This window comes from Lagenorhynchus albirostris, chromosome 1, assembly GCF_949774975.1.
Source record: "Lagenorhynchus albirostris chromosome 1, mLagAlb1.1, whole genome shotgun sequence".
Classification (NCBI taxonomy): Eukaryota; Metazoa; Chordata; class Mammalia; order Artiodactyla; family Delphinidae; genus Lagenorhynchus; species Lagenorhynchus albirostris.
Window position 1 is genome coordinate 119039899 of NC_083095.1, and position 14909 is coordinate 119054807.

At 40.3% G+C, this 14909-nt stretch overlaps 1 protein-coding gene across 2 annotated transcripts in view; it reads right to left on the reverse strand.

The window, feature by feature from the left end:
- The window catches only part of RORA (RAR related orphan receptor A), a 94219-nt gene that overhangs the window by 21610 nt on the left and 57700 nt on the right, over positions 1-14909 (reverse strand). For both annotated transcript variants that reach the window (XM_060151168.1, XM_060151166.1), the window contains exon 2: positions 14219-14304. In XM_060151168.1, coding sequence (XP_060007151.1) covers positions 14219-14304 — 86 coding nt within the window. The remainder of the gene's footprint in view (positions 1-14218; positions 14305-14909) is intronic.

Consider the following 14909-nt stretch of genomic DNA (forward strand, 5'->3'; position numbering starts at 1 on the left):
GGCTGCCAAGTTATCTCCCAGTACCTTGTCTGTAGACCGAATCACAGCATCTGTCACCTTTCTTTCTAGGTTCTTTTGTACCTTTAGTATTTCTTCTTAGGATCCTTTCCAGTTTCTCCACTTTCTTAAAAAATCTGAAATCCAGGACTAGACACAGCTCTTTTTTTTTTTTTTTGCGATACGCGGGCCTCTCACTGTTGTGGCCTCTCCCGTTGCAGAGCACAGGCTCCGGACGCGCAGGCTCAGCGGCCATGGCTCACGGGCCCAGCTGCTCCGTGGCATGTGGGATCTTCCCGGACCGGGGCACCAACCCGTGTCCCCTGCATCAGCAGGCGGACTCTCAACCACTGCGCCACCAGGGAAGCCCCTAGACACAGCTCTTGAATAATGCTTGGATCATTATCAAAGGAAAAAAAAAAGGCTACTCTTTAGTTTTCACATACTAAACTCAAGTTAACATCAAACCACCACTAATGAAATTCCAGGATGTTAGCACAGACGCTATATACAACCACTAGTTTGCTCGGCTACAAGAGAATTCTGGGAGGGCATAACGATAATGATAATGATGATGATGATAAGAGAGATCTTAACGAGTGTCTGTATTAATCATATCTTTTTATTCTGTATTTTTAATGCTTTGACATCTTGAGGTCTTGATAACCCAGGAGCAAATGACCCAGGAGAGATTATGCTTCCCAGGACTACCTAATTCCTAGAAATAGCAAACAACTTGCCTGGGAGCACACCTTTTACATGCAGACCAACCGATCCAGAGCCCTAACATCCAGCCACCTCCTCCGATGTTTCCCCCTCATTGCATCTGCCTCCTGACTGACCCTGGTGCTTTCCACTGTGGTCCTCTGTGTGGCATGCTGTGCCTCCTGTTTCAAGGGACCTATGTTACAACCAACTTCTCTTTTTAAAAATTTTTATTTTATAGTGGAGTATAGTTGATTAACAATGTTGTATTAGTTTCAGGTGTACAGCAAAGTGATTCAGTTATACATATGCATGTATCTATTCTTTTTCCAATTCTTTTCCCATTTAAGTTGTTACATAATATTGAGCAGAGTTCCTTGTGCTATACAGTAGGTCCTTGTTGGTTATCCATTTTAAATATAGCAGTGTGTACATGTCAATCCCAAACTCCCAATCTATCCCCCCCAACCCTTCTCCCTTGGTAACCACAAATTCACTCTCTAAGTCTGTGAATCTGACAAACTTCCCTCTTCACAGCAGTCATTCTTTGTCTATATGTCTCACCTACTGGATTAAAACCAATCCCAGGAATCGTTAAAAACAGAGCTTATTATTTGCTAGGCACCTTGTGCTTTACACGGATTTCATCACGTAACCTTGACAAGAGCAACACGAGGCAGTTGCTATCATTTTCCTGGTTTTTAGGTCAAAGAACCTGAGGCTTAGAGAGAGAGGCACTAGCTCAGAACCCCCCCACCCCCTTCCCCCCCACCCCCCTGCATGGGGGTAAAGCCAGGATCTGAATTTAGGTGGTTTAATTCCAGAACTCACACGTTTATCCCTTTTGTTATTTTTCTGCTTCCTTTGGGTGTCAGAAGGATTCCCACTTGGGGGTTCTCATAGAAGGCAATCCTGAAAGGAGGCAGTGTCAAGACACAAGGTATGCATGACAAAAGAGCGAGACTGATCTGCTCTGAAATTAGCGTTTTCCTTCAGGTTAGCCCCTTTGGCTGGCCACGGCGCCAATGCCCAGGCATTTTACAGATTCCTCTTCTACTGCCACCTCCTGATGTGGGTTATTCACATGAGGAAACCAGTCTCACGATTTCGTGATTTTTCCCTCATTTCTGACTGGGAGGATTATGTCCCCATTTATTCAAGTTACTTTTACTCTGGCTTGTTTAGAAAACAAACAAAACAATAACAACAACAAACTCACTTCAAGGACACACAATCACTATCCTTAAAGACGTCTGAGAAATGCCATCAGTTGCAAGGCAAATCAACGAGGTTTTCCACATGCTCTTGGAGCGACAGCACTGAGGCTGGGACCAACGTTTGGAAAAGGACTACACTTCTTCGGATGCCTCAGCTTTGTTTTTTGTTTGTTTTTTATTGATGTACAGTGGATTCACGATGTTGTGTTAATTTCTGCTGTACAGCAAAGTGACTCAGTTTTACATATATATATATATTCTTTATTTAAATATTCTTTTCCATTATGGTTTATCACAGGATATTGAATATAGTTTCCTGTTCATGGATGCTTCACCTTACTCTTTAAAACACCATTTATTTCTCACTGAGTCATTTGAGCAAATGACTGTGGAAAGTTCAGAGAATGGCAGTGCTAAGAACCAGAGAAGAGACTTTTCTTTTGGATTAAGTCGACAGAGTCATGCCCACAAGGCTAGCCATCAAATACCAAGTGGGAGGGGTCAGGTGGGGTTATAAGGTGAGAGCTGTGAAGGGAGAAAGAGGGTAAGCCTGGGTGACTCAGATACACTAAACTTTGCATTTCAGACAGAATGAGGCTGGTCTTCCTTTCCTGCCCCCTTTCTTCCCTTAAAAACAAACAAACAAAAAAACTTTTCATTTCAGTATTCCTTGGGGTTTCTCAGAGGATTTGGGCAGTTAAACTGATAAAGTATTTAAAGCTGATGAATACCTAAGAGGAGAAGGATTAGAAGAGCAAGAAAGAAGAGGAAGAAAGGGAGAAAGTATGGCAGGTACCTTCCTTCCTCAAGGGAGAAGTATGCTCATAAATGTAGAAGCAGGATCTTGATTGACTGGGGAGCAATCCTGGAGAGGGTCACACTGAGAAATGAGTAAGCTGAGACACCAGTTCTAGGGGTGGGAAGCTTGAGGCCACACAGAGAGCAGTGACAGCACAAGGCAGCACTTGGAGTTTTGGGGTGGAACTGAGGAGGTATACATAAAGAAGAAAGTGCTGAAGCTGTGAGTCAGCTGGGAAAGATATTAAGTACACAATTTTGGAGTTTTATTTCTAAAAGCTGAGCTAATGAATGACTTCTTTGGCTTTCTTAAAAGTTCACTTTTTATGGATGTCAAGATACATGGAGATGTGCCATTATAAACATGGTGGGCTTGAGCAGAGAGGGCCACCATGATGAATTGCAGGGTAAGATACAGTACTTGGTGTGACTGCGGCACACTACCACCACCTAGTGGCAGCATACTCACATGCAGTTGTTGCAATACATTAGAATAATACAAACAGGCCTTTAGAGATGAAATGAAGTAGAGAGATTATCAGATTCAGTAGTTCTCAAACTGACGGGGTATGAGAATCACCCATGGAGCTTTTATAAAATACACATGAGATCTATTGAACTACAACCTTTGGGAGTATAGTCGCAGGCATACAAACTAGTTTGAACAATGTGAAAGCACCATTTTTATAGGTCAAAAAAGAAGAAATGTCATTTTGTATGGCAAACATTTTAACAAAGCTTTCCGAAGACTCTGCTGCCTTCCCTTGTTAAGGTCTATTTTTCTGATTTTGCAGATAACAAAAATGAAGCTCAGAATGGTAAGTGACTTGTCCAAGACTCTCCCATGGCTACGTGTTAGTGCTGGGACTCAAACTCCAGTGCCCTAATTTTAAGTGCAGTGTCCTCCCACGTAAGCATCTCTCCTGCAGTGCTAGGCTAACAAAACCGATGTCACACAGTCTTGATTTCCTCACACGTCAGCCTTCTGCCCCCATTCCTGCTGCCTCAAAGAGAACTCTCAAGTTTATCTCCCCTTATTTCACCAAGTCTTTCAAAGTGCCTTTCCTTGAGTTTTATTTCTGATTTCTGCCTCTATTCTCTGGAAAAAAAATTTTTTTTAAATAAATAAATAAATTTATTTATTTATTTCTGGCTGCATTGGGTCTTTGCTGCTGCGCGTGGGCTTTCTCTAGTCGCAGCGAGTGGGGGCTACTCTTCCTTGTGGTGCGCGGGCTTCTCATTGCGGTGGCTTCTCCTGTTGCAGAGCATAGGCTCTAGGCGCGCAGGCTTCGGTAGTTGTGGCACGCAGGCTTCAGTAGTTGTGGCTTGCGGGCTTTAGAGTGCAGGCTCAGTAGTTGTGGTGCACAGGCTTAGTTGCTCTGCAGCATGTGGGATCTTCCCGGACCAGGGCTCGAACCCGAGTCCCCTGCATTGGCAGGCGGATTCCTTAACCACTGTGCCACCAGGGAAGCCCTGGAAAATTTTATTTCCTAATTAAAAAAAAAAAAAAACAATTTGGACGTATGCTATGAAATTTTTCATCGATTCCACTAGATTGGAGCTCCCCAGGACAGGGACTGAGGCCATGGGTGTGGGAGAAGGCTGATACCAGGTTGCAAGAGCTGAATGTTAACATTTCAGGAATTTCGTGAACCAACTGTTAAACATCACCATTATTAAACGCTAACTTATTATTTTATTACTATTTTGCTACTGTCCCTGTTTTTGAGGTTATTTACATCAATTATATCTGAATGGTAGCTCACTGTATAACGGTGTGCTACTGTGCGCCTTTTCCTTATCCTGCTTGCAGTGAGATGTCATGTGGGGAGGTTTGAAATTGACCAGGTGCTGAGAGTATTCACGCCACAGAAATTGACAAGTGCTGTGGATCAGGGCTTGATTTATGGCTCTGCTTACCGTCTAGATTTAAAAAGTGATGAAGATAAATTAGGAGTTTGGGATTCACATATACACACTACTATATAAAAATAGATAACCAACAATGACCTACTGTATAGCACAGGGAACTCTACTCGATACACTGTAATAACCTATATGAGAAAATAATCTGAAAAAGAATAGATATATGTACATGTATATATAACTGAATCACTTTGTTGTACACCTGAAACTAACACAACATTGTAAATCAACTATAATTCAATAAAAATTTTTAAAAAGTGATGAAGAAAATGATAATGATGTGGGTTCAATTTAAAAATATGTCATGTCTGTAGCCATCACATTGTGAAGAGCACAAGAAAGAATGTAAAGAAATATTCTTCCAGTTTTTAAAAACCATTATCTGATTCCGCAAAGAAGTTGTTCAAGTCATCACTGACGAATGAGTGAAGTTCCAAAACATGTTTTTCCTTGTTTCACTTTCCTCTTATTCATTAATGTAAACGAAAAATCACGTTGCTGCTACAGTCTTTCGTCAGCTGCAACCACAGGTATGGATGCAAGAGTTCAGCAAAAATCAATGTGCACATTCCGTGAGAATTGGCCGTCTATATATATACTATATAGTGTGTATATATATATATATATATATACACACACACACACACTATATACTATATTCTCTGTTTATAATATTGTCGATTTTACTATTTATAAAATGTATGAAATTACATCAGTGACATATACACTAAAGTTATGGACATACATATAGACACTGTTGGCTGCTAAAAACTGACCAGCACGTGACTGGACTGAGCCCAGTCCTTGCTGGACCCCTCGCTTCTCACCAGGCTGTCTGAGTGGCTCCCCTGTATTCTGGACAGGCACAAACCCAAAGTTGTGGTCTGGCCTTCTATAGCCTTGTCACCCCCATCACCAACACACACATACACACACACTCTCCAGAAACTTCAGCTGAATGGCTTTATTATTCTTTTTAATTGAAGTAGAGTTGATTTACAATGTTGTGTTAATTTCTGCTGTACAGCAAAGTGATTCAGCTATATATATTATATATATATATATATAATATATATATATATATGCCTTCTTTTTAAATATTCTTTTCCATTATGGTTCATCATAGAATACTGTAGAGTTTTTCTCTGTGCTATACAGTAAGACCTTGTTGTTTACCCATTCAATACATACTGAATGGCTTGATCTTCATTCTGAACAGAACATTTCCCGACCCACTGACCATTTTCCCAGCCTCTTCTCCTCCAGTGTTTTCTTGTTCAGTCAAGGGCACCACCATCACCCAGATACTCAAGGCACAAAGGTGGGCTACCCGGCCTCCTCGCCACCCACATCCATGCACTCACTAAGTTAGGCTGTTTCTGGTCACCTTCATGTTTCCCCAATCCATCTACCTTTCTCCATCTTTACTGCAATTTTCTCAGGTTCCCACATCTACCATCTCCTGAATGGGTTATTATTACACAGCCTCCCCACTGCTCCCTGCTTCCATCCTCCCTCCCTCCAATCCATCCTCACACAATCACCGAAGATGTTCTGTTTCTAAAAACAGAACCCTGATCAAGTCCCTTCCCTGCTTACGAGCCCTCAATGGCTCCTCACTGATGACCTGGCTATGACCACCTGTCCAGGCAGCTCTCTCCTCTTCTCGAAGTCACACTCTGGCCAAGCCTAAACCACTGTGTCCACAGTTCCTCAAAGGATTCCACACACACCCCCACCCCGGCCCCGCAACCATCCTGGAAGTTCTCTTCTCTTGAGTATTCACTTTCTCTGACCTTGCCCTTCCCAAGGCTGGTTGAGGGGTCCCTCCCATGTACACCCCTAGAGCCCTGCAGCTATCCCCCTCATAGCCCTTAACTTGCTGTATTACTAATTTGTCTCCCTCACTGACAGCTTTGTTTCTTTGTTTCCAGTAGCTAACTTAGTACTTGGAGCAGTCAACAAACACTTGTGAAATGAATGACCAGAGGAAAAATGATGCCAGTGATAAAAACAGTGGTGACAATCACATGCTTAGCTCCTATTCTATACCAGGCACCGTGGAGGACACTTCGCAAACACGATTTATTTGCAGTTCACAACAACATTGCAAAGTTGCAAACAACAACATTGCAAAGTTTTTATATCTGTTTACAGATAAGAAAACGACACTTCAGAGAGGTTAAACCATGTATCCAAAGTCACACAGCAGGTAAGGAGAGGAGCCAGGATTTGAATCCCTGAACCCTGGGTGCATCTTAACCCAAAGGCCAGAGACTTCTTAATACACTATCCAAAAGTCATCCAGACAAACATGTGGGGCAGACCAAACAGAAACAGATAAACAACAAAACAGACAAGTAAAAATGCCCCACTTTTCAGCTGTACAAAGTTCCATGTAATGGTTCAAACACAAGGTGAGGGAGATGGCATTTTATAGGGTATCGAATACCAGGCTTACACAAGTAGGAAAACACTCTCCTTTGCTAGGTCTCCTTGATAAAAAGCTTTGAAACAGACATGGTATTCCCTATTGGGGTTATTAACCGTTTTGCCCCCAAGAGGGCGTTGGCTGCACAGAGACCTGTGGGTGTGGCTGGAAAGGTGCTGGGGTGGAATGGGGTGTAGCTCTGAGGGGCTCCCCTCCGGCTCAGGGCTCCTTCCCAGTGAGGCACAGGCTGAAATGCTGATCTGATGTTTGGTCTTTTGACAATTTTCACTTAATGAATTGATTCCTACAGTTCATTAACATACCCACTTCCACTTCTGTATACACATATGTCTTAATTAGCTGCTCATTGGCTGTTTAATTACAAGAAAACAGCTGACAGCTGCCTTGCTGAATTCTAATGGCAGACGCGTTGGAACGGCTACACATTTGCTTTTGACAACCAAGATTTATTCATAACTCTATGATTTATGGTGAATGCTCATATGCCTGAGCGGATTATTGTATTTTCCAATCCAACGGAAATGTTGGTATTTGGGGGACTATGGACGTGGGAATCCCTCTCATTCCATTTCTGTGGCTGAGATGAGCTGAGAATCCTAGTTGGAGAGGCATGAACTCTGTTTCAATTTTTTTTATTTTGGGAAGTTTCTGTTGGAATGTTCGGAAGTATGGGGGTGAGGAACAAGAAATATCTTTGGATAAATGTGGGCAGAAAGTTAAGGATTTAAAGTTAAGAGAGAAGATAACTGGCAACTTAATTTTATTGAGGGGGAAAGAGAGGGCATGCACGGATTAAAATCAGAGAGAGGAAGAGGCAGAAGAAATGATAAAATTAAAATGGGGGGAGGAGACAGGAATAACAGTCCCCAAGGAAGCAAATAAGAAGGACATTTGTTCTTTAGAAAAAAAACAAACAAACAGGAAACCTCATTCTCCAAAGTGAGCTGGTATGGTCCCACACTCAGGCATCGGGCAGCAATAAGTCATGGAAGTGTGGATCTCCTCAACTACTTTCCTGTTCAGTAGTGACTGGCCTCCCCGTAGAACTGTATATGCAAATGATCTCTGATTAAAGCTGACCTCGTGTGTTCTGTCTGGTAAGTGGAGATGTCTGCTTTGCCATACGGTGATGTGCCACCCTCAGATCCAATCCAGTGGGCACATTCAGCAACAGCGATTCCCAGGCAAGCATGAGGCCCTACTCTGAGCCAGACACCATGTTAGACCCTATCTATGACAAGGCCAGAAGCCCAGCATCTTCTGTGAGCTGAGGCACAATTAAGACCAAACCAAAGAAACCAGGAAAATACAAAAAAAAAAAAAAAAAAACAACCCTCAAATCATCTTGATGCAAACTGGGGTTTAACACATCCTACCACTTGTGTGTTTATTTCATCACAGGCCTGGAAGATTTTGCTAAATAAAAAATTTGTTCTTATCACCTGTATATAACAGAAGTGAAACTCTGATGTCACAGGATGTAATAAAAGCCAAGTCTAATTTTCATTTTAAGTGGCTAGCTCTAATACTGGGGCCAAGTGTTATAAAATATTAAAGTAAAAATGTGGAGCATGAATGTACCGATGCTGAAAAGTGGACAAGTTGATCCAGGGCTAGTGATATTTTACAACTGAAATAAAAATATTAGAATCCTTTAAAAAACCATTTGGGCCTAAAAGGAACATTTATGGATATGGTTTTTAACCTAATACATAAAAAGCTCCAGAAAATGCTTTAACTCTTTCAGGAAAAAAAAAGTACCAATTATACATTCTGGATATCTTTGAAAAGACTTTTTATTGTTAATTTCAGAGAGCATATTTGTTAATGTGACGAAACTATTCCAAGTTCTCCCTTTCCTGGGTGGAAGAGGAAGCTTTGCATAAGACAACATCTTAAGTGTATTAATTGATGAATAAATATTTGACACATGAATGGACTCTAAGACTTATCACGAGGCAAAGGGTCTTAGATGTAATCAGAAATCGATTCAGTAACTTCAATACTCAACTGTACATTATTATTTAAGAAGCTATAGTTGAATGATAATCATAGCTAACACTGCTTTATGATATAAAGGAAAGCTACTACAAGAGTAGATCCTAATTTGACTCCCGCCAAACTTAACTACTAATAGTCTACAGTTGACCGGAAATCTTACTGGTAACATAAACAGTTGATTAACAAAAATTTTGTATGTTGTATGTGCTATATACCAAAATACTACAATAAAGTAAGCTAGAGAAAAGAAAATGTTATTAAAAAAATCATAAGGAAGAGAAAATACACTGACAGTACTGTAGTGTATTTATCAATACCATAAGTTTATGTCCTTTGTTTTCAAGGTGAATTGTCTGTCAGTGTCTACATCCATATTGTCATATACGATAAAGGAGATGTTATATGTATTACCAACATTAGACATCAAAAATGAAAAGATAATGTTAAAAAGAAATTCATATTTATTTATGATTTTTTTCCAATAAAAAATCCATGTGAGTATAAGTAAGTGGACCTATGCAGTTCAAACCCATGTTGTTCAAGGGTCAACTGTGCATGAGAAGATGGATGCCAGCTGAAACTATTGTGGTAATCATTTCACAAGATATGTAAATCAAACCATCATGCTGAATGCCTTCAACATATACAGTAACGTATGTCAATTATTTCTCAACAAAACTGAGAAAAAAAGTTATGGTAGAGGCCCAAAGTCTAAATAGATATGGATTAAAAATTCTGTGTGTGTTTTTTTTTTAATCTTGAGATAAATTTTTCATCCTCCTCCTCTAAGCAGCCACTGTATCTAATACTGAAGCTAGGAAATGAAGTTGAATGATAAACAGAACCATTTCTCGAACGAAAGCCTCCACCAGTCGTCGTTTTCCTATAAGCACTTCAGCATTTGTATTCACTTTGAAGATCGAACCTTAACCCTAACATCTGCCGCCTTTCATTTTATTTCTGGCCTTTTCTGCTGTCTCCGTGCTCCATGACCGGGCCCCTCCTCCCTGGCAGGCCTACCCAGCTTACCTTACACCCCCTGCTAATGCTCACCCAGGGCTGGGACTAAATTCTGTTCCAAGGGCTCAGGAACGTCTTTACTGGCAGCACTAAGCCCTTGCAGGCCTGGATTCAACGGTCTTCTGAAATGCAATATTCAGGGCTGGCCCAGTGCTCGTACACTGTTCCTTCATGATCTCCAAAGAACAAGGAAAATAATTTTACAATGAAAACCTTGGCATAACAGAGCTCTTAAAAATTTGGGAGTGGCACACCTGTCTATCCTTATCTTCCACTATCTGCAGAAAGTGACTCTCTGCTCCAGTCAGACCGGGTTATACAACCAAGACTTCCCCATTTTTAGGCTCTGGCTGCCTAGTGGATGTGTGCTTCTTGGGTCACATCATGGACCGCGGCCTTACTCTAGTATTCAGTTCTTTATTTGCTATGAAGGCCTCATCTCTACAACTACACTGTAAGCTGCTCGAGGGAAGGATTCGGTCTTCTATGTCTTTGGACTCCTAATAGTGCTTAGAGAACACCCAAGGGGGTGCTCACATTTTCGTTGTTTTTAGTGGCAGAGTCTACATTACAGATCACAAACGGTCACAAAATCAAGACTGGACCCACAGATATCCTGGAAATAGTGTCTGACTCTACACAGCACATCACTCAGACATGAGGAGTTTGCCCAGGAATGATAATAACAAGAGCCAACACTCAATGTGTGCTTGTTACATGCCTGGCACTCGTGTAAGTGCTTTACCTATATGCACGTGATAACCATATGAAGTAACTACAATTACTATCCTCATTTTACAGATGAGGAAACAGAGGCACAGAGAGGCTGGGTATTTGCTCAAATTGGTAAATAGCAGAACTGGAGTTTGAACCCAGGCAGTCTGGCTCCAGAGTCAGGGCATAAGCCTGACACTATACCGTCTCTCTACACGTGGCCAAAGGGACTTGGAGGGGGTGAGCTGGGAATACTCAGGAGCCAGAAAAAGAGCTACCAAAACGTCCACCACTTTTGCTGTTCATGTGCAATGCTTATTTGAGCAAGTATGTGGTGAAAGAGAAGCATTTCAGCAATTAAATAGGTTCTCCGGTTTCTTGTGGTTTCAGGTTGTTGATTTTAAAATGCAATTTAAAATAGATTCACAAAGCGATTAGCTCAGAAAATGACCGAGTCACTTTTTCTCTCTCATTAGATTTCTATTTATATATCTAATCAGAAATTTTCCTTAAGTCTAATGATACTATTACAGAGACAAATTATTTATAATTTGTCATGATACAATCACCTTCACCTGGTTAGAACATGATAAATCATTAACATCAGTGGCAAAAGAAGTCTCTTGACTTCACTGCACCTAGAGATAAAAACGTTAGTTGTAATGTACACACTACTATATATAAAATAGATAAGCAACAAGGACCTACTGTATAGCACAGGGAACTCTACCCATTATTTTGTAATAACCTGTAAGGGAAAAGAATCTGAAAAAGATTCTGAATCACTGTGCTGTACACCTGAAACTACCATGACGTTGTAAATCAACTATACTTCAATAAAAAAAAAAATGTTAGTTGTAGCAGAAACTATGACGCAGGGCAAATACTGTATGCATCGAATATAAACACATGCTACCGTACAGGTCCAAGGCTGGGTACAGGCCCAATCTGTTAATAAAATGAAGTTTTAATTGATTGTTTTTGTGATTTCCATTGTATAAAGTCAATAGGAAAGAGAAGCAGAACTGCAGATGACCGAAAAACACACTGGCACCGAGGCTGTACAAGATCTGGAAGGGAATCTAGAAAACTGACAACAGTGAAATAATAGCTGCCCTTTGTTTTCTTATTGCTTTTATTTCTGTCATAAATAAACATTGTGTTAAAAAGAAAACACACATTGTTTATGCCTCAGTAAACACAGTGGTACTCAGAGAATTCAGATTTTATTGAATAGCGTGTTGTTAATTAATCTTCTGAATTGTTGAGGCGCTTCCTATGAAGTAGCCCCCATCTTCTCCCTGGTCCTGCCCTGCGCACCATTCCTAGGCATCGTATTCAATTTGCCACATAATACTACATGTGGCATTACTGAGAGACACAGAGAGAGCGATCAGTTTCGTGAACAGCATGATGGTACACACGTGGTTAATTCCTGGGACCCAGACCACTTAAGAAAATACCTAGGTGATAGGCAATGCACAAAAATCAAGTCTGCTTGGAACTCCTGGTAGGGGAGCACTGCTGTCTATACACCCTTCAGCAAGAAGGACCATGCCATCCTCTACCAGTGATAAGAAGGTGCGTACACAGAGTGGGTGAGGGTGAAGTGTGACGGGCCCAGCCACATCAGCCGAATTAACCCCCCCAAATCAATGGAGGGACAGTTGTCACAGGCAGGTACCTCTCTTGCTTACATCTTGGGATAACATAGGCCAGGCCGTTGATTTGATTTTGTTTAATTTTAATTCATTAATTAATTTGGAGGGAGGACGAATTGAGGAAATAATTTTTTCCCTTGGTAATACAGAACCTTGAGGTCTTGAGGGTACCATAGAGATGAATAATTCAAAATCCCCTTTGAGTAGAAAGCTCTCTATTCCTAAAGGTGGGTGAATTTTTTTTTTTTAATTTTGTTAAACTGTTTAATTTGAAATAATTTTAAATTTAGTAATAAGTTGCAAAGATTGCACAGACATTTCCATTATACCCTTCATCCAGCATCCCTTGATGTTAACACCTTATGTAATTATGCTATATTTATTAAAACTAAGAAATTAACATCGGTGCAGTGCTACTAACTAAACCACCGACTTTATTTGGATTTCATCAGCTTTTCTGATAATGTCCTTTTTCTGTTCCGAGATGGATTTCTGAATAATGGAGTATGGTAGGTGGTGTGCAAAAATCTCAAGCTTCCCCGAGATAGGATCAATATGAAGCATTTGTATATGTACAAAGTGGCAAGTGCTATGATGATTAACAGTAAAACAAAGACATAAGGAAACTACAAGGCAAATTTCCCTTAAGTCTCCCAGGAGTTATTTGTGTCTGAAGGTGGTTTTGTATTTTCTGACATTGTATTTTTCTAATTTCACTAAAGGAAAGCTAACCAAATTTGTGGATTTTACTTTTTGCTTTAGCCTTCAAATGCTTTAGGGCTAATTCAGGCCTGGTTCAGTGGCAAACAACTGTCTCAGAGGCCTCATGCATGTCTAAATAGCTTCTCTCCTGTTTATTTTGCACTGTTTTATCCTATAAGCTGTCTCAAGGCCCTTCCAAGATAAGCAGGAGGATTTAAATCTCAATAAATTGAAATTTGAATAACGGAGGCAATCTAGGTTCGGGGGTCTTGAATGATTAGGATAAACATCTCTATTTTCCACTCCCACATTATGCATGTGCTGTCCATGTTGCCCTGAGATCAGCATCAGCAATAATTAAAATAGTAACAACAGCAATAAGACTATTAGATTTAAATAGCACTTTTCAGTTTATAAGGACTTTTATTCACAGTTATTATTTCTATTCTTGGAATAGTTCTAAAAGGTAGGAAGAATGCCACTTTACAGATGAAGAAACAGAGTCAGTAAAAGATGAAGACATGCCCAAAACAATAGGGACAAAGGGCGGCCCCAGGACCAGAACTCAGTGCTTTCTAAAAACCTTGCCATGATTTGGCCAGACGTGTCAACATCTGTGAGCCAGCAATAAGACTTTCAATCACATTCCCATTAAACTTCTTGGAAACGCCTTCTTATAAAGCTTATAACAGGGACCTTATAGAAGTCTAGAGTCATCTCTTTTTTGAAAAAAGATAACCCAAGAGATTTTTTCATCAGTTCAATCAATTCTGGGATTGGAAGTGACAAACAAGCCATGCTCAAATACTATTCTCCAGCCTCTCATTATTGTGATGGGAGGCATAAAAATATATATAACTTCCTTGATTGTAATGAACATCCAAATATTTATTCTGTCCTGTCGTTTCTCGTCACTCAAAATGCCAAGGAGCTGAATTTTTAGGCATATGAGAAGTAAAGAATAGAAGTCACAAAGATACATCCTAACATTAATAGAAACAACAACAACAATTAAAAAGGCTTACCTTGCAGCCTTCACATGTAATGACACCATAATGGATTCCTGATGATTTGTCTCCACAGATCTTGCATGGAATAATTTCAATTTGAGCTGCAACAGAAGCACGCAACCAGTTAATTACATTTTATTTTAAACACCTTATAAAAGCGTTCCCTGATCAGCATTTGTATAGTGAAAACTAATAACCTGCTAAACATTATACTGCATTAACTATTCATTGTTGAACTGTGAGGGTCCCCCTAGAGCCCTGGACTAAATTATGGCTGCTCGTTATATAATAGCTTTCGGGTTATTAAAATGGGTCATTTGAGGAGGTGTTTAAGAACCCACAAGAAGACTGGAATCAGCATTTCAAAGCCTTCAAGAACTGGAGAGTTCACAGTTTAGGCCTCAGAGCAAAGCAGATACTAAAATGTTTCCTCCGATCTCATTTTCCATCATTATTTTTAAAAGGTAATAAACCTGTCTGGGCTGAGCATTGTAGCTCGGCTGGTGGAGAAAAACAGACTCCAAAAAGCCAAAACTACTTAGGAAAATGATTCAACTCTAAATATTAATAAGTTACATATGATGGGAAGAATTCCTTACTCACCTCTTTTTAATTAATGTACCTCCCATGTGTTAAAAATTAGTCGACTTGTGTACAATCAAAACCTTTCAACCATAAAGTTCATATCCTATTTGAATTTAAAAAT